This window comes from Anopheles marshallii, chromosome 2, assembly GCF_943734725.1.
Source record: "Anopheles marshallii chromosome 2, idAnoMarsDA_429_01, whole genome shotgun sequence".
In the NCBI taxonomy this organism is placed as follows: Eukaryota; Metazoa; Arthropoda; class Insecta; order Diptera; family Culicidae; genus Anopheles; species Anopheles marshallii.
This window is the reverse complement of record NC_071326.1, coordinates 89802541-89822628: the sequence shown is the minus strand read 5'-3', so window position 1 is coordinate 89822628 and position 20088 is coordinate 89802541. Positions and strand designations below refer to the sequence as shown.

Here is a 20088-nt window from a genome sequence, read left to right as displayed (position 1 = left end):
CACTTTAAAATAAAGAGGAACATTTGTTTATTAAATACTGTCATGTCATAACATTTTTTTAAATTTATTGCATTGCTTTTTTTGCATGGTGTGGTTGTTTATTTAAATCCGCAACTGTTTCCTCTGGTTGTTCGGCTGTTTACTATAGATATGTTGATATTTCTTCATCGTTTCTGGCGATAACTGAACGGGCTCCTTTGGAATATATATATGATCGAACTGCCTAAGTAAATCGTGGTCTATTTCATAGCCTTTTCTGGCTTTGCTCGTAGATTTTTGAAATTCCACTGGATCCAATTCGAAGATTGCAGAGCAGTTACTCGATTCCATCGTAGCGGCATGCATGTTGGTAGAACCACTCACCAACACTGGAGTTGACGTTACAAACACAGCACGAGGACCATTTTCTGTTTCACTTTCCTGCGACTGTTCTAAATGTCCAATTTCGTGTTCTGCCATTTCTCGTGCGATGGAATACGATGGATCCTCATTTTCAGGCTGTTCCTCATACAAGGATACCATTGTTTGTCGTAACGTCCAAGAAATTTTAATCACTATTGTTACAACGATTGCACTTATCCACTCTACCAGTTCCATGTTATCCCGGGACCGACCGTGCTCGTTTGCCTGATTTTATGTACTGAACAAAACGATCGAGTTTCTTTCGAAAATAACCTCGGTACACCCAACGAAGTTCATATCCATTTCAGGAGAAACCCAGTACGAGGTACATTTTAGAATTCTGGCACCTGTATAATATTCACAACAAAAAGAAAACGAAAAACGTCTCGTGTACCCATTGCCAAAGAATTATACCCTGGGATAGGTCGTTATAGACAGTACATCAAGATGTACAGAGTTTAGACAGCCTATCTTCTACCCATCGCATAACAGGTACGGGAAAGCTGAGAGGATAAACAAGGAGCGCATTTAATTTGTTCTGTAGGTGTCTCAAGGTCAGTCTCTGTATGTGGTATGCGATATGAATTACGATATAAATAGTCCTTACCCACTGTAAGGTATTCTGGAAAACAGATGAAAAGTAAATTATTTTAACGACGCCCAGCCAATAACAAGGACCATCCGAACGTTATTTGCCTGTTATGATGAATTACATAGTGAGCCTCTTTATTTTGAACTGCATCATGAACATTGAACTGCGCCCTTTACGAACATTTGTTCGTTTGTCGCTGGTAAATTTTGGACATTTTTTTTGTTAATTGGGTCGATTTAAAAAAAAATTTGACCATTAATTTCTCCACTGTGATCTTAAAGTGTCAACACAGCTGGTTTGAATTGTTGTTGTTTATTAACACTGAAAACAGCAAAAGGATGGAAGATTCAACAGTCGTAGAAACAAACTCGGAACCAGCAACCGACAACCTGGTAGATCCCTTTAGCAATCAGGAATATCTCCAAAGAAAGCTTTATTTCTTGCTGGAGCATCTGAAGAAAATGCACAATGATTTGCCTGAGTAAGTGTATTCTATAAAATGTTCAACCTCAACAATGCAATGACTGACCTTGCTATTCCTTTGCTAGACAATACCAGATGAGAATATCTTACGACCTGTTAGTCGGTCTGGCAAATTCCTTGCTAAACGACACAATCTTTGAAATCGTTAAAGGATTAATGGAGATTCAGCATGTAACCGAGGCTCATTTGATGCAAGTGCGAGAGAAAGTGGAGAATGACCATCAGCGTAGGTTAACTCGAAGACAGCAAAGGTGCTTCGGAGAATCATCTGTTGCTCTTTATTTCAGTGGAGGTGAAACAATGGGAGACTAAAATACAGGATCCCGAAGAACTGGAGCACATTATTGCGCTGATGAAAATTAAGCATGGGAAAAATATGAAAGAAACCGATATGAAGCTAGTGCTACATCTAGATCAGAAAGTCAAAGATCAACAATCCACCCTTGAGAAGGCCGGAGTGCCTGGCTTCTACGTAACAGACAATCCGAAGGAGATTAAAATCCAGATGTATTTATTGGACTTCATTCTGCGACTTAGCAGGATTAAATTCGAGTCCCACAAATAGCATTCGGAAGAACCTGAATAATTGTTGCGCGTACTGAACAGAATCAAATCACCAAAGCTGCGCAGCGAACAGGTAAAAGTAACACACGTTATGTTTAGCACGTACAACCACCCAAAAAGGGCGCAAGGGAAGTTGTTTCAGACGTTAGAAGCATATGTGCACTGGTGTGCGTGTATCGATGAAAAGCAACGAGCTTGTGGTGGTGAACATCCATTACGTACCAAGCTTGTACACATTCCACTAGTGGTTGTGTGTGAGTAGTTGTGTTTATGAAACAGCCGGCTAGTTTATGCTAAGTTCCGTCACGTGTTGGCACAGGTGTCGGAATACACATAAATGCGCAATTGTTTATAAATTTGCATTACGTTCGAAGTTGTCGTTGTTAATATTCAGATGTTTAGTGCGTTTGAAATTCCTTAGGGCCAGCTGATACTATGATGATGAGTATCAACAATACGCGCTGCGCATAATATTACGCTACACATGTCTTGCTCCTCATGCTGATAGGATTAGGTCATTGACCGAACGCTTAGAGCACAGTGTATTTTTAAAACCATTATATATAAAAAATATAATTAGACAAATATTGCCATCAAACCACCATACAGTCTTACAGGCAATATTAATGTAATTTCTGAGACTTGAATAGCATGCACTTTAGATAAAAATTCAAATTATATTAATATCTTCACACAAATCGCATCTCGATTGATTTGATGCTTTGATTGTAAAAAGACTGAAGAAAATAAAATAAATGGCGCAAACTAAACATCGTTCCAAAAATTATATCAAAATAAAGCTCTCGTTTCGCCCTTTCCAAAAAGCCTACTTTCACTTCAGTCCGCCCACTGGAACTGGGTGAAATTGGGGCTGGAAAAATAATTTGAATGAAATTCGCCTTCGCACTCGATTCGCGTGCCCGCCGTTATCATCATCACGAGCAAGGTATTGCCCCGACAGCGACGGGAAGTCTTGAATCACCGCCAAGCATTGCGCGACAAGCGCGCCAGACGCAGGGATGGGAGAATCAACAGCGAGACGAACCACGCCGGCAATTACACATGCGCACGAGCTACATTTGGCCCAGAGCTGAGCGATGTTGATCTTGAACGGCCGCCCGATTCTTTGCGAGCATTTGGAGGCGTTTCGAATGTAAGAGAATCCCAAATTCTTACAGGAACCGATGCTACATTGTGTCTTCCCCGTAAGCAAAGCATGAAGGATCAAAGAACAGGTGCCCTGTGGGAACGAACGGACGGACGGGGAGTTTTCTACGACGCAATAAGATCGTCTAGAGTGAATTGGCGAAACATTTCTTTTCGTCAATTTTGATTGGCTTTGATTATCTCAAGAAGATGGGTCCATCTTCTATTCTCCCGATCTCCTAACTGCCAATGCCACCCATTGCCCCCAGCCGCCCATTTTCAACGACCGACTCCGTCATCGCGCTCAACGCTTTCGTTTGTGTGGTGCACACGTTCAAACTTTACACTACGATCGCTCCAACACTAACATACCTTACGTGCACAGTCTTAATTGGGCCGACGGACACAAGAGCGCACAGCTGGCACCACCCGAGATAACCTTCTCCGCACTTATCTCGAGGAAATTTTGCAAATCATCTTATTTTTCTATCCCATTTTCGTGACGTCCAATTGTGCAATAACGACCATACGATCACTCCGTATCCTGCAGGAGTCTATCGTTTGCTTTATGTCAATCTCATCATTAAGCACCGTTTAAACAACTTCCAGAAATAAATTTGCTATTCCTTCACGCCCTTGAATTATCAGTGAAAGATGATACATTTGGGAGAACTCATTGTTTATGTACATGATTTGTGTTGCTGATAACATGACGTACTCTTCTGTTATCTTGGCGCTATTATTTTGACCAGAAGCGTGAAATGCACAGGCATCAAAAAGCTCTTTTGGGGTCATCACACCATACGACTTGAGAGAGTTGAAGGCCATCAAGGATGAGATTTGCAAGGGCGTGAAGTTTATTCCGTTAGCAATCAATGGTTAAGGCTTGTCGTACAGAATCAAATAATCTCATCAGCTCATTTGGAGCTCCATTTTAACAACTTCAATCGATCAAGAACACGGGAGATGTAAATTGTGTTAAGAAGTATCCCTTCAGGACTTCGTTATTTTATTGGCTTATTTTATTATCTTATTGCTACGGACTGTGTTAGCAGGCAACACCCAGCACAACACGTTTCACTTGTTATCAGTATAAGTATAAACTAATATCACTTGTACAATCGCATCGTAGATCGATTCATCTAATCTATCCGTGTTCCAATTTCTGAACGTAATAACGATAACGCTTTATAAAACCGTTATCAGCCGTGAGAGGAGCAATCAACAGGATCTCTCACCCCCCGGGCCGAGAATGCATCGTATACATTGTGCCATCGCATCTGTTCCCAAATGCTTCAGCAGAAAATGCCACCGCCTTCGTTCTGGATGACGTACTCCCGGACGTACTGCGTCTGGTCCTTGCTCAAACCCAGCAGCTCGGCCTCCTCTTCGAACTGCTTCAGTCCAGACACTCCGATAAGGTATCCGTTAAGACGTGCGGCCACGTGCGACGTGTGCAGCAACTCCGCTGTCAGTCCGATGCCCTTGGCCAGATCGGTGTGACCCTGCAGGCGGTACTTTTGGTGGTAGCTGTTCGAGAAAAGGAGGAACAGAATCGTCAAACATAAATATCTTGTGCTGGTACTGAAGGTAAAGCTGAGAGCATTGCAATCGGAACGGGGTAGCTTTCTTCTAACGCATGCCAAACGAAAGCCCTTCCGCCGTAGTATTGGTGATTTCGCTCTATGCATGTCGAACGCAGTTTGTTTAATGTTGGTGCCGTTTCCCGCACCGTTGCCATAGAAACCGCGCTGACAGTGAACTTGTGCGGCTCAAGTGTATGGCCTTGAAAGTTGAACGGTCTTGCGTAGCACACTGATGATACTCACTTTTCGGCTGGATAGAAGGTTCCTGCCCGGGCAATTTCGGTGATGATCTGCTCCGGGGCCCGCTTGATCTGCTCGTGCGTTCGGCTTTCTTCCGCTATCTGCCGTTGCTCCTCGGTGTGGTAGAGAATCAGCGACATGTACTGGCGCTTCATGCGCGTTGTCAAACCGTACTCGTGATTGTTCCAAAACAAATCCAGCAGATCGTTGTAGCTGATCTTCTCCGGATCGTAGTCAATCTCGATCACCTCCGTGTGGTCTCCCCTGTTCCGTGGGAACAAACATTGTACACTCACATTAACACCACCGATGGATCGCGAATTCGAAAGTGATGTAGTGCAGATTGTACTTACATTTTCTTATACGCTGGAGACTCGGTGGTACCTCCGGCATAGCCGACGCGTGTACGCAGAACGCCTTTGGTGGCCCCGAACAGAGAGTCACAGCCCCAAAAGCAACCCATTCCGAAGGTAGCTTTCTCAAACGGAGTGTCTAGCTGGTGCAGTGGTTGTTGGGGAATGTTCTCCAGCCGCTCGGCCTGATTGTTGACGTGTTCCTGCAGGAGATCAGATTTGGGTTGATCGGGGTTAGTGACAATGGAGTCGAATACCAGAGCTCAAGTCGATTCAACTTACCGTAGCTACCATGTTGAGCTGTTATGGCAAAGAAGATTTGCTAGTGCTGAAATGTGTGCCAAACGGTCGTACGATCGCTCGGTACAAGCAGTGAGATGTTTTTGATGCCCTCGACTCTCGCGAGGGAGATTTATATATGGCCCGCTCCGTTGTGTGTGCAAACCGGTCCGCTTGCAGTACACACACAACGTACTGCAAATACTTGTGCGAACAATAATAGAGGAGCAGTGTGTGTGTGGAGAATACATACCTTTTCGTCTATGCTCAGCAACTTGCCAATCCATTTCAGATTAAAGCCAAACGAATAAACTAAACGGCGATGACAATTTAACTGCAATGAAATGATTAACAATCACATTTCATGTGCGAACTTTATGCAAGTGAGAACAGCATAGAACTGGCACGCATACTTTCTGAAGCAATACATTCACGCTACTATTTAACACAGGATTGTGTAGTGATACAGACGACCTTATCACGATACTGAGCAGTACGTTGTGTGTGTAATGCAAACGGACCGGTTTGCACACACAACTGAGCGGGCCATATATAAATCTCCCTCGCGAGAGTCGAGGGCATCAAAAACATCTCACTGCTTGTACCGAGCGATCGTACGACCGTTTGGCACACATTTCAGCACTAGCAAATCTTCTTTGCCATAACAGCTCAACATGGTAGCTACGGTAAGTTGAATCGACTTGAGCTCTGGTATTCGACTCCATTGTCACTAACCCCGATCAACCCAAATCTGATCTCCTGCAGGAACACGTCAACAATCAGGCCGAGCGGCTGGAGAACATTCCCCAACAACCACTGCACCAGCTAGACACTCCGTTTGAGAAAGCTACCTTCGGAATGGGTTGCTTTTGGGGCTGTGACTCTCTGTTCGGGGCCACCAAAGGCGTTCTGCGTACACGCGTCGGCTATGCCGGAGGTACCACCGAGTCTCCAGCGTATAAGAAAATGTAAGTACAATCTGCACTACATCACTTTCGAATTCGCGATCCATCGGTGGTGTTAATGTGAGTGTACAATGTTTGTTCCCACGGAACAGGGGAGACCACACGGAGGTGATCGAGATTGACTACGATCCGGAGAAGATCAGCTACAACGATCTGCTGGATTTGTTTTGGAACAATCACGAGTACGGTTTGACAACGCGCATGAAGCGCCAGTACATGTCGCTGATTCTCTACCACACCGAGGAGCAACGGCAGATAGCGGAAGAAAGCCGAACGCACGAGCAGATCAAGCGGGCCCCGGAGCAGATCATCACCGAAATTGCCCGGGCAGGAACCTTCTATCCAGCCGAAAAGTGAGTATCATCAGTGTGCTACGCAAGACCGTTCAACTTTCAAGGCCATACACTTGAGCCGCACAAGTTCACTGTCAGCGCGGTTTCTATGGCAACGGTGCGGGAAACGGCACCAACATTAAACAAACTGCGTTCGACATGCATAGAGCGAAATCACCAATACTACGGCGGAAGGGCTTTCGTTTGGCATGCGTTAGAAGAAAGCTACCCCGTTCCGATTGCAACGCTCTCAGCTTTACCTTCAGTACCCGCACAAGATATTTATGTTTGACGATTCTGTTCCTCCTTTTCTCGAACAGCTACCACCAAAAGTACCGCCTGCAGGGTCACACCGATCTGGCCAAGGGCATCGGACTGACAGCGGAGTTGCTGTACACGTCGCACGTGGCCGCACGTCTGAACGGATACCTTATCGGAGTGTCTGGACTGAAGCAGTTCGAAGAGGAGGCCGAGCTGTTGGGTTTGAGCAAGGACCAGACGCAGTACGTCCGGGAGTACGTCATCCAGAACGAAGGCGGTGGCATTTTCTGCTGAAGCATTTGGGAACAGATGCGATGGCACAATGTATACGATGCATTCTCGGCCCGGGGGGTGAGAGATCCTGTTGATTGCTCCTCTCACGGCTGATAACGGTTTTATAAAGCGTTATCGTTATTACGTTCAGAAATTGGAACACGGATAGATTACATGAATCGATCTACGATGCGATTGTACAAGTGATGTTAGTTTATACTTATACTGATAACAAGTGAAACGTGTTGTGCTGGGTGTTGCCTGCTAACACAGCCGGTAGCAATAAGATAATAAAATAAGCCAATAAAAAAACGAAGTCCTGAAGGGATACTTCTTAACACAATTTACATCTCCCGTGTTCTTAATCGATTGAAGTTGTTAAAATGGAGCTCCAAATGAGCTGATGAGATTATTTGATTCTACACGATAAGCCTCAACCATTGCATGCTAACGGAATAAACTTCTTGCCCTTGCAAATCTCATCCTTGATGGCCTTCAACTCTCTCAAGTCGTATGGTGTGATGACCTCAAAAGAGCTTTTTGATGCCTGTGCATTTCACGCTTCTGGTCAAAATAATAGCGCCAAGATAACAGAAGAGTACGTCATGTTATCAGCAACACAAATCATGTACATAAACAATGAGTTCTCCCAAATGTATCATCTTTCACTGATAATTCAAGGGCGTGAAGGAATAGCAAATTTATTTCTGGAAGTTGTTTAAACGGTGCTTAATGATGAGATTGACATAAAGCAAACGATAGACTCCTGCAGGATACGGAGTGATCGTATGGTCGTTATTGCACAATTGGACGTCACGAAAATGGGATAGAAAAATAAGATGATTTGCAAAATTTCCTCGAGATAAGTGCGGAGAAGGTTATCTCGGGTGGTGCCAGCTGTGCGCTCTTGTGTCCGTCGGCCCAATTAAGACTGTGCACGTAAGGTATGTTAGTGTTGGAGCGATCGTAGTGTGAAGTTTGAACACAAACAAAAGCGTTGAGCGCGATGACGGAGTCGGTCGTTGAAGATGGGCGGCTGGGGCAATGGGTGGCATTGGCAGTTAGGAGATCGGGACAATAGAAGATGGACCCATCTTCTTGACATAATCAAAGCCAATCAAAATTGACGAAAAGAAATGTTTCGCCAATTCACTCTAGACGATCTTATTGCGTCGTAGAAAACTCCCCGTCCGTCCGTTCGTTCCCACAGAGCACCTGTTCTTTGATCCTTCATGCTTTGCTTACGGTGAAGACACAATGTAGCATCGGTTCCCGTAAGAATTTGGGATTCTCTTACATTCGGAACGCCTCCAAATGCTCGCAAAGAATCGGGCGGCCGTTCAAGATCAACATCGCTCAGCTCTGGGCCAAATGTAGCTCGTGCGCATGTGTAATTGCCGGCGTGGTTCGTCTCGCTGTTGATTCTCCCATTCCTGCGTCTGGCGCGCTTGTCGCGCAATGCTTGGCGGTGATTCAAGACTTCCCGTCGCTGTCGGGGCAATACCTTGCTCGTGATGATGATAACGGCGGGCACGCGAATCGAGTGCGAAGGCGAATTTCATTCAAATTATTTTTCCAGCCCCAATTTCACCCAGTTCCAGTGGGCGAACTGAAGTGAAAGTAGGCTTTTTGGAAAGGGCGAAACGAGAGCTTTATTTTGATATGTAATACATAAGTGGTGTTTTAATATTACCTGCAATCAATGACCTTGGGAAACGTTTGAATATTGGCAATGCAAAATATTTTTAATGAAGTATTCCATTTATTAAACAAATTTGTTTTTTTTTTTTTTTGTTTATTTCGACACCTTCGCCAGCATGCGATGGAGCTAGCAGAAATTGACCGGTATCCATATATATTTGGACAACTGCACACATACTGCTACTGGTCAGTCGAAACACACACTCCAACATCATATTCTAACGTCTGATATGTTACCTTGCGCCCCAACGGGGTTCTTGTATTAACTAAACATAAACCTCCGTATCCCATCAGCTAGCAGAGACTCTGCTTTGACAGCTGGGAAGTTCAGCTGTCAAACTCTTTTGCATTGTTGTTTACTTTTCATTCGCAATTGGCCAAACAGAACAGAGCTGCTCAAGTTCCAGAACGTTACAACACGATTAGTGTACGATAAATCTTCGTATTTCTATCCAAACCGCACCCCAATCTCATTCCTTCACAAAATGTGCAAGTGCATTGCTGGAACATGTGTCTGTTGGTAAGTAAAGTGTGTGGCAAACAGTTACTGCTTTGCTCATTTGTTGCGCAGCATCGCTTATCACGTAATAATGATTCATTAAACTAAATGTTGTACGTGGTAATACGAGGGCTGACAAGGGCTCGTACATAATTCTTCTGTAATCATTACTATCAATGATACCAAATCGTGTGTAAAGTCGCTGCTTTAAAGCGCAGTACTGTTGTTCGTGGCTACAGTGGCTCCAATGAGCTTCAAGGCTATTTACGATGAATGTCATTTTGTAATGATGAATGATTTTGTAATATAATTTTGTCCGTCTCCCTTTTCGTTTCAGCTGCTGCCAATGCGCCATGAGCGTGTTCATTTCGCTTCTGACGGTCTTCATATTGGTGGCCGTAGCGGTCGCATTGGGAATTTACTTCGGGTTGCTGAACGTCGACGATACAGCCCCGAACGTGTCGGACTTTGTCCACAAAACTGGCGACTCCATTAAGGATAGCATTAAGGAGAAGTTCAACTAGTTTATTGCCTATTTATATGAAGCTAAATTCAACCGAAAATATTTACATAATATTTATGAATCTCGATACAATATTTTAACGTGCTAATATACACAACGACACATAAATTTAAACGAAAGTTAGTCATACAAAACAGTGCTTTAATCGTCTACTCAGGCTACTAAACTGCAGCCATAATTACACAGCTTACCAGAAGTAGCGGAAACAGACTTTCTGTAGTGCTATGTGCTCAGGAAACATTCAACCAATTGGAGAGTTACTGGTAAGTCCCAGAATTTTGAACTGTTTTAATTTTATAACGAATAAGCTACATACGGTGTGATGCGAACGATACATGTGCCAGCGTGACTCACTATTCCATTCGAAAATAGTCAATACAATGCAAGTTATTGTTAGGACAAACAGAAGCCTTGCAGTTCGTAGCTCGTTAAGGCTTTTTCTTTTTATTAGAATGCGGGTAAAGAACCCATTTTTTTGAATGTTTGGTACAAATACAGAACAATATTTGTGTAGTACAGCATTTATCATGGGAATGCGAAAGATGTACAGCATCAAGAGATATAACCGTACAATTATTTCATAAATCATGAATATAATTATCTTTTGTTAACAACAAATGTAGGTTGAAATGCTCATGCAACTAGAAATGTGTTTGCAACGTGGGGTGGAATCATCCCCCCCTTTAGTTATGTTGCGTTGAAAGCATAGTTATGTAGTAGTGAACTATTGTCTATGTAGTTGTGCGCTCGTTTGCCAAAGAGCTGCGATCGCATAAACGTGAGTTGTGCGGCATTTCTTGACTGACGTTTTCTGCGTCATTTGCGTGAAAAGTGTGCAAATTGTGTGGATCGAAAATGTGTCACTGTGCAACAATCATCGTACTGTAGTTATTTCATATTTAATTAATCCTTCTCGCCACTCATCAATTCTTTTCGCTTCCGTTTTTTTGCAGCTTAATTTTTATCGCCATTAGTACTGGCTTTGCTGTCTATTACATGGCGTTAATGCAAGAAGAAGTGCGAAAGATTATGGAAGGTATATACATATTGGAAAGTAGAATCATTTAGAGCAAATAGATATTTCCATTCGACGAGACATTACAATTCCAATGGAGTATTGACAGTTGGTATCGATGGGTAATCCCCCCGTACCACCTGTTTCCTATGTTGGAAACGTTGATGTCATCTTTACTTGGTACAAAAAAAAAGTTCTTGTTTACTATTCCAGATGCTGTTTCTGTGTTGCACGAATGACCAGTGCAACGTTAAAGAAACATGCATTACAGGATATCATTTTACTCTTTTCCAAAGCTAGACGACCCTTGCGACCATGGGATTAGTCTATGGGTATATCACTATTGTGATGTGTAACCGGCTGGAAGACCAGAACTACTACGCGATAAATGAGAGAGGAGTTGTTCTTCTTCTTTTATTTAACAGGGGCACCAAGCTGTTGTCCCTAGCTGGAAGATTTAGGCACTGTAAACAGAAATGTTAAATCGGTGATCGGTGCTCGTATACAAATGCGATATTCGTTAATAAGATATTTAATTAGTTTTAATATTTTAATGCCTTTCCGATTCTTTTTAATGTTTTCATCCCTTTCAACCGTATTGTAATTATGATGAAATAAATCATTCCATTTTATCTATCTCTCTTTTTCTACAGATGCTAAAACTGAGCCATGAGCTTCTTTATTTCGCTTCTGACAGTCATATTGATGGCAGTAACGATGGCATTGGGAATTTACTTCGGACAACTAAACGTCGACGATACAGCGCACGGCGGTATCGTACTTTGTCCACGACACCATTGGGGACAGCACTAAGGACGAGTGCAGTTAGTTCTCTGCCTTTTTAACCATGCCTGCCAATTATTTAAGAAAATGTTTACATCACATTTACGAATCTCAAAACAATATGTTTCATTCACCACTATACAGAATGGCATATAAATTTAAACAACGAAAGTCGTACAAAGCAGTGCATTATTCGTCTACCGGCACATCACTGATATATTAGCCAGGCCTACAGAATCCAACCATAACTACATAGCTTACCAGAAGTAGCAGAAATAGACTATATGCAAAAGAAATATGCTCAGGAAACATTCATGCAATTGGCGAATTCTCATCGTGCAACATTTATGGTAAGTCCTAGAATATAAAACTGTGCTAACTGCTTTTACACGATAGATGCACGTAAAACGTGTCGTAAGCGCGTCTCACTAATCTGTTTGACAATAGACAACAACTGAATCATTACTATGCATTTTGTTTGAACATATTTCGTTTTGAAAGGTTTTATATTTGTTTTGTTTTTTCTTAATTTTACTGCAGACGGCCTGACCGTATTGATGTATTAAACATATTGAAAAAAACAACTATTCTATGCAATGCTGCATAACTGACCCGGCTTACGTCTTCTGTGGCTCTGGAACCGCATGACCTCGTGTCTTGGCGTTTTTGCGGCATGAAGCGTACCTTTGACTGTTTTACTTTTTATGCCAGATAGAGGGCCGGCCTTAGCCTTGTAATAAAGAGCATAGTTCAGCTGTAGTTCATTCATCAAGGTTACTTACGTTCAATGGAGCGCTGGTTAAGGACCTATTTCGTTAGCCGTTTTGAGACAAAAAATACTCATCAAGGATAGACCTTTTTAGCATTTATCGTGGGAATTCGAAAAATATCGTCGTTTTTGGGTGCGTGTTAATGGGCCAAGCAGTGGTCGGCACGTTGAAAATATCCTAATTTCTCTCCTAAACCTGCTACACGTGCTAACATTCCAAATAACCAAAAATGTGGCACAGGCAATTAATGTGTTTTTTTTTTTTTCATCTCGGAGTTCATAGTGTTATCGCGCTCACAAACGAGTTGGGCTAAAAGATTTTTTTAGAATCAAAAGTAGACTGAAAAACGTATCATTTTTTTGTCGTAACATGACTCTTTTCTCCACTGCGCATGGGGAAAAGCTGAAGCAACACGCAACAAATGAAAATGTGTTTCCAGCGTCGGGTGGTTTCATCCCCTCCTTCGTTGTATATTGGATTAAAAAGGTATGTCAACGGCGTGCAGTGCGAAGCTGTTGGAAAGCGTGTGTGTGTATATATATAGTAGTGAACACCTGTCTATGTAGTTGTACACGCGTTTACGAATGAGCTGCGATCGTGGTCGCATAAACATTGAACTCAATAGCGAGTTGTTCAGCGAGATCGAAAGACGTTTTCCTGTGGCGTTTGCTTGAAAAGTGTGCGAAGTAGTACGAATACTCGGATCGAAAATGTGTCATTGCGGAACAATCATTGTTTGGTAATTATAAAAATATTTACAGTTCGTTCCAAATAACGTGTGTGAAGTGGACGAAACTATGGTCTATTGCAAATATATTACCAATACACAGTTCGACATTGCGAGTCGTTTTACAGCTGCTAAGCCATGGAGGTTGACTCATTCTCTAGAACGGAAGCAAGCAGGATGAAACAAGCCCATAGAGAGTCAAACTAATAGTGCACGCAAAAACATTACTTTTCCCATGCCGTGCCCTTGAAGTATGCTTCCGGCCCGTTTTCTCCGTTTTTTTGTATGATTATAATCTTCTTGTTGTCATAACAAGACGTGACCGGAGCCTGAACCCTGAAACACATTTTACGCTTACCGAAACATTTGTGCCATACCAAGGTTGCTGCTTTTTACGATCGCGCAAAACTTTGTAAAGAGAAAACTTCGTTACACGCCGATGTAACTGTGTAATAGATTGCGCATCTGTAACCAGTTACAATTACACGATGAGAGGTGTAGCACAGGAGAATCGCATAATGTTACATCCCAACACACGGTACTAGATGCTTCTGGTATTATTTCCCACGATGCCGAGGCACACATACAGAGCAGCACTAGCACTAGAGAACAAAGAAACAGGCGGAAAGTAGCTATAGAAGTGCAACGATAGTCGACATGCGTCATCCAACATTACCTCTTTGATCGTTAACTCGTTCAACTTTATATTAATTCGCTTCGTTTCCGTGTTTTTTTTTTTTTTTGTTCCAGCTGTATTCTTTTTGCGATCGCCATTGCCGTTGCCATTTATTATGGAGTTATTCAAGTCGACGAAGACGCTTCCGATGCAATCAAGGAGACGGGATCAAAAATTAAACATTCCATTAAAGATGGTTTGAAAAAGTTAAGCGACGATTGAGTTATACTCAAGACAAGCCCGGATTGATGCTACCTGTAATGCAATACCACCCATACACAAATACGTGCCAGCAGCGAAGGAGAATCGGGGACTATATGCTCCAAATTATACAAAACTGATGGATCTGATCGGCATAAACAGCCTGGCCTGACACATGTCTACCTCGTGGTAGTACTACACTGACTATATGGATCTGGAATTAATCTCCGCAGTGTGCTAATTTATTCATTCACTTTTTGTAATGCGTTTTAACGATGGTATTTAAAATAAAAGATCTATCTTTCTTCTAATATTTAAATGGTAACAAGGTACATGTTTCATACAGCGGCAGACGATCGCTTCTTTAGTTGAGATACTCATGAAATTGTTATAAAAACTGATTCATAGTATGCCTTGCAATCGAAAAAGCTGTCACATATTTACCGATGGATTCTGCTGAAAGTCACGAAATTCGAAGTGTTTCTTGGCTGTGGTAAGGGAGCAGCTATTGCTTTTCCTACATGGTGTAATGTATCCGCTTCTAATTGCTTTCACAGTGTAATTTCTTCGCTACTGGTCGCTCTGCTCATGTTAACAAGTGTAGCGCTTAACATTTACTTATGGGTTCGGTTGTCGAAGGTTTTACGCCACTGATGGGTCCTCATTACACGTCAAAGGTAGAAGAATGTACAATTTATTCGACACAATCATACGGAACCAATAGGCACGAATGCAACCTAAAACGCGAGCTTCTTCATCAGCAGAAACATGTACTGATCGATCTCGAAACCATGCAAATTGTTGGCATCTCCTTGTAACCGCATCAATAGACCTCCGAACGAAACGTAGGCGGACAACCTGTTGGAGGATTCCGTCTGTGAGTCATCCCCCTCGATCCTGTACACTTTCCCGAACATTACATATTCGAAACTGTCGGCACGCGATCCCTCTATTTCCGCTGCATTGTACTCCATGCTTGCTGTACGGGGGAAAAACATAGGTAAGACTGTTCTATCGATCCGTTCACATTTACAAACCTACCAGCCGTGCCGTCTTCGTGCAGTGTGGTCGCTAGAACCAGCCGAAATTTGTCTCCCAATTCAAATGGATAAATCCAAGAGTTGATGTCCAGTATAAGGTCCATTTTGAATGATTCTGATTCACAGTGCAGTCGACTGACTCGGTCAAACTTTTTCCCCTCGGGATCCATGTCTTTAACGTTGAAAATATCTTCGAACAGTATCCCAGACATTTTCGTTCAGACGAAATGTGCGCGTCCTTTCAATCTTGAGGTTATGGTGTTCTCTTTTGCAATGTTCCTCCTACAAAACTAGAAGCACTTCGGTTATGAATTTTATTTGCTTGGAAAGCGGTGGCTTAAACGACGATTATTTGGCCATTCCACAACCGTTAAATAGAAGCTTACAATTGGTAATTTCGATCTAAATGATCAAATTTACTGCCGAGACCTTGTTTTGATGCGGCACTTGCTTGTTTATTGCATCCTCTTTTGACAAACTTGACAACTCCGTTCGTACGCCAGGTTTATTCACGTTGAGATGGTCTCGGTACAATTCGTGGATAACAATACGATTGCGGTGTTATCATGCATAGAAATGTTGTTTTTTCTATTGCCGTATTGTTAGAAACATCACAAATAAGGCCTTTTTTAAATATTCATATGTTTTTAATTTAAAAGATATTATCAAAATTTGCGCCAAGCTTGTTGCTTTCAGTTCTGAACTGGCTAACATAAACGAGTGCCTCTTTTGCAGCGTGCAAATGTCAAACTTTGTTTCCAAAAAGTTTTCTCGCGAGAAAAAACAAATAGAAAAGGAGATTGGCACGGAAAATCATTTATCAAGCATAATGGCCCCAGAATTATCGAATTTTGAAACGGACTCGTCGGCACGCCAGCAGTACTCGGCGCACAATCCAATAGAACAATACGTTTTACTCGCAAAAGGAGCCAAAGGGGCAGCTTGCATCGAGTTGATCAAACAGGTCCTGGAAGCACCGGGAGTTCACGTATTTGGAGAGCTGTTGGCGATGCCAAACATCGACGAGGTAAGCAGTGTGAAACGTTCTCGGAAAAAGAATGTTTAAGAACAATAATTACATACTCTTTTGGGGGTTTTACAGCTAAAGAATGGTCCGAATGCAAACTACTATAACACACTGAACCTGTTCGCTTATGGAACGTATCGTCAGTATCTTGAGAACCAGGCCAAACTGATTCCGCTTACACCGGCAATGCAAAAGAAGCTGCAGCACCTGACGGTGGTGTCGTTGGCGATCAAAAGCAAATGCATTCCATACAATGAGCTGCTCGATGAGCTGGACATTAAGAATGTGCGTGTGCTGGAGGACTTGATCATCGAAGCCATTTACGCTGACGTTATACACGGTAAGCTTGACCAGAAGAACAAACAGCTGGAGGTGGATTACGCCATCGGTCGGGATATTCGCAAGGGCGACATAAAGGAAATTGCCTCCACGTTGCAAGAGTGGAGCGATTCGTGCGAAACCATTTTGCTTTGTCTAGAGACACAAATCAATCGAGCCAACACCGAGAAGCAGAAGCGTATCAAGCACAAGGAAGCGATCGAACAAGAGGTGTGTACCAGGCAGACAGTATGGCAAAGTAGCGAATGTTCCTGTAATTGTGATCTCTTTTCTAGATTTCGAACCTCAAGAAAACGATAAAGACTCAATCGGTAGAATCCGACGAAGCCATGGCTACGGACGGCTGCCGCGATATGGCGGGTGGGCTCGATCTACGGAAAAAGCCAACGAAATCCAAGAGCCTTAAAGGTTGCGGTAAGTCGTGGTTTAAAAATTTTTCTTGAACTCAGAAGCAAATGCGGTCAGTCGTTGGTTCTTTTTATTGTTTTTTTTTTAATACTCACCACCAATTGTCTCTGATGGCCTGCTATCAAAAAGCATTTTTTAACACGTACAAGCTATTTATTGGTATTCCATAAACCGTTTTCTTCCATCGTCGTTTATTATTGTTTTGATTTAATTTTGTTTTTCATGCATCTTACTTACTTTCTCATTCGAAAGGTCCAGGCAAGTCAGTATCGAAATGATTGGCTTAACACACTACCAAGAAGACACAGGCGCCACAGACTGCCAGCCGAAGGGCAGTTTTGGGATGTTAAATCATTAGTTTCTTTTTTACGTTATTTGCCCTTTTATTTATTCGGCGTTTAATGAGAAAAGGCTGCACACATCGTGTCGTTTCTTGCTTTATTATCAGTACTATGAATTGTGATGCAAAACACGAATAAATAATCGCCGGAGGTTTTTTTTTATTAATGAAACATAAATCGCATTTAGTTAAATTCCGAAAATAGCGAAATGGTAACTATATTTAGCTGTAATGCTTTGCAAATGCCACATTATACCTGTAGCACTTCCGGCTGAAAGTTGCGAGACACTAGCACGAATGATTCTTTCGGTTCAACCACTACAAGATCCATTGGAACTAAATCTTTCTCGGTATGGTTGGATGTCGAACACACGATAGCTAATAAGCCTACCGAAAGGGACGGTTCATAGGTTTGCAGATTGATGGTAGCTTGCTGATTTCCAATGTTTGCAATTGTGTAAATAGAGGCTAATGAAGTGCCAATGTTAAAATGTCTCAAAATAATAAGAACGTTCTGTTGCACAAATATTCCTAGGTCATTTCGAACGTAATCAGCACCGATTTTCATGCCCACAAGTTGACGATAAACTCGCAAATGGCTTCTTTCTGCTGTCAGCTGTTTTTCGACGTTCACTTCTGTGTAGTTCGGTGAAACGGGTAGCCACGTATGGTCCGCTGTCGAAAATCCTGCATTTTTGGTAGAATCCCACTGGAAAGGTGTTCGTTCGGGATCGCGCGTAGTGTATTGATAGCGGTCCGGACCCGCATTACAAGCTGCTGGATCTACCGTATCATTGTACGATATCCACACGTCGTCCATTCCAATCTCTTCGCCCTAAACGATAGGGAAGGAAAATAGCGACATTTGCGGCTTTTGATCTATCGTCGATTGATACGTACGTTGTAGGTGACAGCAACACCCGGCAAGGAAAGCATAATCATATTCATCGCATCTACCATATCCTCCCCGAACCTGGTGGCTACACGGTGCTGGTCGTGATTGCCCAACTAGAAAGTAGATCAGCCTAGAATTAATTGTTTGTTAATGTACACCCAATTCTACACAGATAGCGTTTACCACCCAGTTTGGAACAAAGCTCTCCATCGACGGCATGTGATCAAGCCAATATTGGATGGTGCGCAGAAAATCCTCCGCCGTTGAATCTTTGTTCAGGTCGGTAATGAAATGAAAATTAAACGGTATTTGGGCACCGGGCACGGTACCATTGCCGTAATACTTCATCACGATCTCGATCGGAGAATATGTCTCGGCCATTATAATGCGCTCGCGAACGCCAGCATCCTTTTGAAACTCTTGCATCACCGCACGCCACTGGTAAACCATGTCGAGCGTTTCGTTTTGATCCTGCGTGTAAATGTGTACCAGATAACCGGGGTCATTTGGGTCGTCCGTGTTGCCGCTGATTGGCTCATCTGGGTAGTTCCCGTCAGCGTCGGGTGCAACCTCAAACAAAGTCGGTACTGCATCGATACGATAGCCTGCTACACCCAGTCCCAGCCAGTATCGCATTACGTTCTTCATAGCCTCCACAACGGCGGGATTTCTGTAGTTGAGATCGGGTTGCTTCACGGAGAACTGATGCAAGTAATACTCTTTGCGCACCTCGCTCCACTGCCACGCACTGCCCCGGAAGAAACTAACCCAGTTGCATGGTACGGTCGGTTGTGCCGTGGCGTTTTGTGGATTCGGTCGCCCGGCATGCCATACGTAGAAATCCTCAAAGCCCGGCACGCGCTGTTCCGATTTCTTAAACCACTCATGCTCGTCACTCGTATGGTTGGGAACGAAATCGAGAATAACTTCCATGCCGAGTTCGTTGGCCTTCGATCTCAAATCGATGAAGTCCAGCAACGTTCCATACTCGGGCTGTATCTCGTAGTAGTCCGAGATGTCGTACCCGAAGTCGGCCATTGGGGATTTAAATATCGGTGACAGCCAAAATCCGGTAATGTTGATCTCTTTCAAATACTCCAACCGTGACGCGATGCCACGCAAATCACCCACACCATCTCCATTGCTGTCCAAAAACGAACGCGGATAGATTTGATAGAAGATGCCCGATTTCCACCAATCGTTATTATTCTTCGATTCGTTGGGTACACTGCCTGCTGTTGAGGATGTGAAACCTAACACCAGCGCTAACAAAGCAATCATTGCCGTAAGAGCAAATTTGATTAACCACATCTCACCACAGTGAAGTGCAGCGACTGACTGAAGCGAGAGATACGATCGTTTGCCAGCATTCATCTCACGTACAAAAGAAAGCGATTGGGTTATCAATAGAATCATCTTGCTGAAAGTACAATTCGTTCGAATGATTCATCCGCACACACATAAAGCACAGTGTGTGATTGCGTTGTTTGAGTTTCACGGAACTTATCAGTTAAAATTTTGAAAAGTGGCATATATTCCCTTCGACAGGGGCATAAAATGGAGTCGTTTGCCCATAGAACTCGCAACATGTGCTAGCATTCGTAAGCGGACCGTAAGCACTAAGGTGTACGATCATGAACTAACTGCCCCGATACTGTGCCACGAGGG

At 43.0% G+C, this 20088-nt stretch overlaps 6 protein-coding genes across 6 annotated transcripts; 3 read left to right on the top strand and 3 right to left on the bottom strand.

The window, feature by feature from the left end:
* Positions 1-1332: 1332 nt before the first annotated feature.
* Positions 1333-2042, top strand: LOC128707383 (gonadal protein gdl). Its single transcript, XM_053802336.1, has 3 exons — positions 1333-1475; positions 1543-1703; positions 1765-2042. Exons 1-3 carry the CDS (start codon positions 1333-1335, stop codon positions 2040-2042), a joined length of 582 nt encoding a protein of 193 aa, XP_053658311.1.
* Positions 2043-4482: 2440 nt separating this feature from the next.
* Positions 4483-5660, bottom strand: LOC128709882 (peptide methionine sulfoxide reductase-like). The gene is made up of 4 exons (XM_053804918.1): positions 5649-5660; positions 5367-5569; positions 5017-5277; positions 4483-4717 (listed from the first exon to the last, which is right to left on the bottom strand). The coding sequence occupies exons 1-4, from the start codon at positions 5658-5660 to the stop codon at positions 4483-4485; spliced, it is 711 nt and encodes a 236-aa protein (XP_053660893.1).
* Positions 5661-6319: 659 nt separating this feature from the next.
* Positions 6320-7497, top strand: LOC128710203 (peptide methionine sulfoxide reductase-like). Its single transcript, XM_053805246.1, has 4 exons — positions 6320-6331; positions 6411-6613; positions 6703-6963; positions 7263-7497. Exons 1-4 carry the CDS (start codon positions 6320-6322, stop codon positions 7495-7497), a joined length of 711 nt encoding a protein of 236 aa, XP_053661221.1.
* Positions 7498-15108: 7611 nt separating this feature from the next.
* On the bottom strand, positions 15109-15623 carry LOC128706683 (DNA-directed RNA polymerases I, II, and III subunit RPABC3). Its single transcript, XM_053801623.1, has 2 exons — positions 15409-15623; positions 15109-15346 (listed from the first exon to the last, which is right to left on the bottom strand). The coding sequence occupies exons 1-2, from the start codon at positions 15621-15623 to the stop codon at positions 15109-15111; spliced, it is 453 nt and encodes a 150-aa protein (XP_053657598.1).
* Positions 15624-16240: 617 nt separating this feature from the next.
* On the top strand, positions 16241-17552 carry LOC128719841 (COP9 signalosome complex subunit 7). The gene is made up of 4 exons (XM_053813480.1): positions 16241-16438; positions 16514-16987; positions 17053-17191; positions 17438-17552. The coding sequence occupies exons 1-4, from the start codon at positions 16241-16243 to the stop codon at positions 17461-17463; spliced, it is 837 nt and encodes a 278-aa protein (XP_053669455.1). The 3' UTR covers positions 17464-17552.
* Positions 17553-17775: 223 nt separating this feature from the next.
* On the bottom strand, positions 17776-19701 carry LOC128709703 (maltase A1-like). Its single transcript, XM_053804713.1, has 3 exons — positions 18604-19701; positions 18426-18533; positions 17776-18360 (listed from the first exon to the last, which is right to left on the bottom strand). The coding sequence occupies exons 1-3, from the start codon at positions 19699-19701 to the stop codon at positions 17776-17778; spliced, it is 1791 nt and encodes a 596-aa protein (XP_053660688.1).
* Positions 19702-20088: the final 387 nt, after the last annotated feature.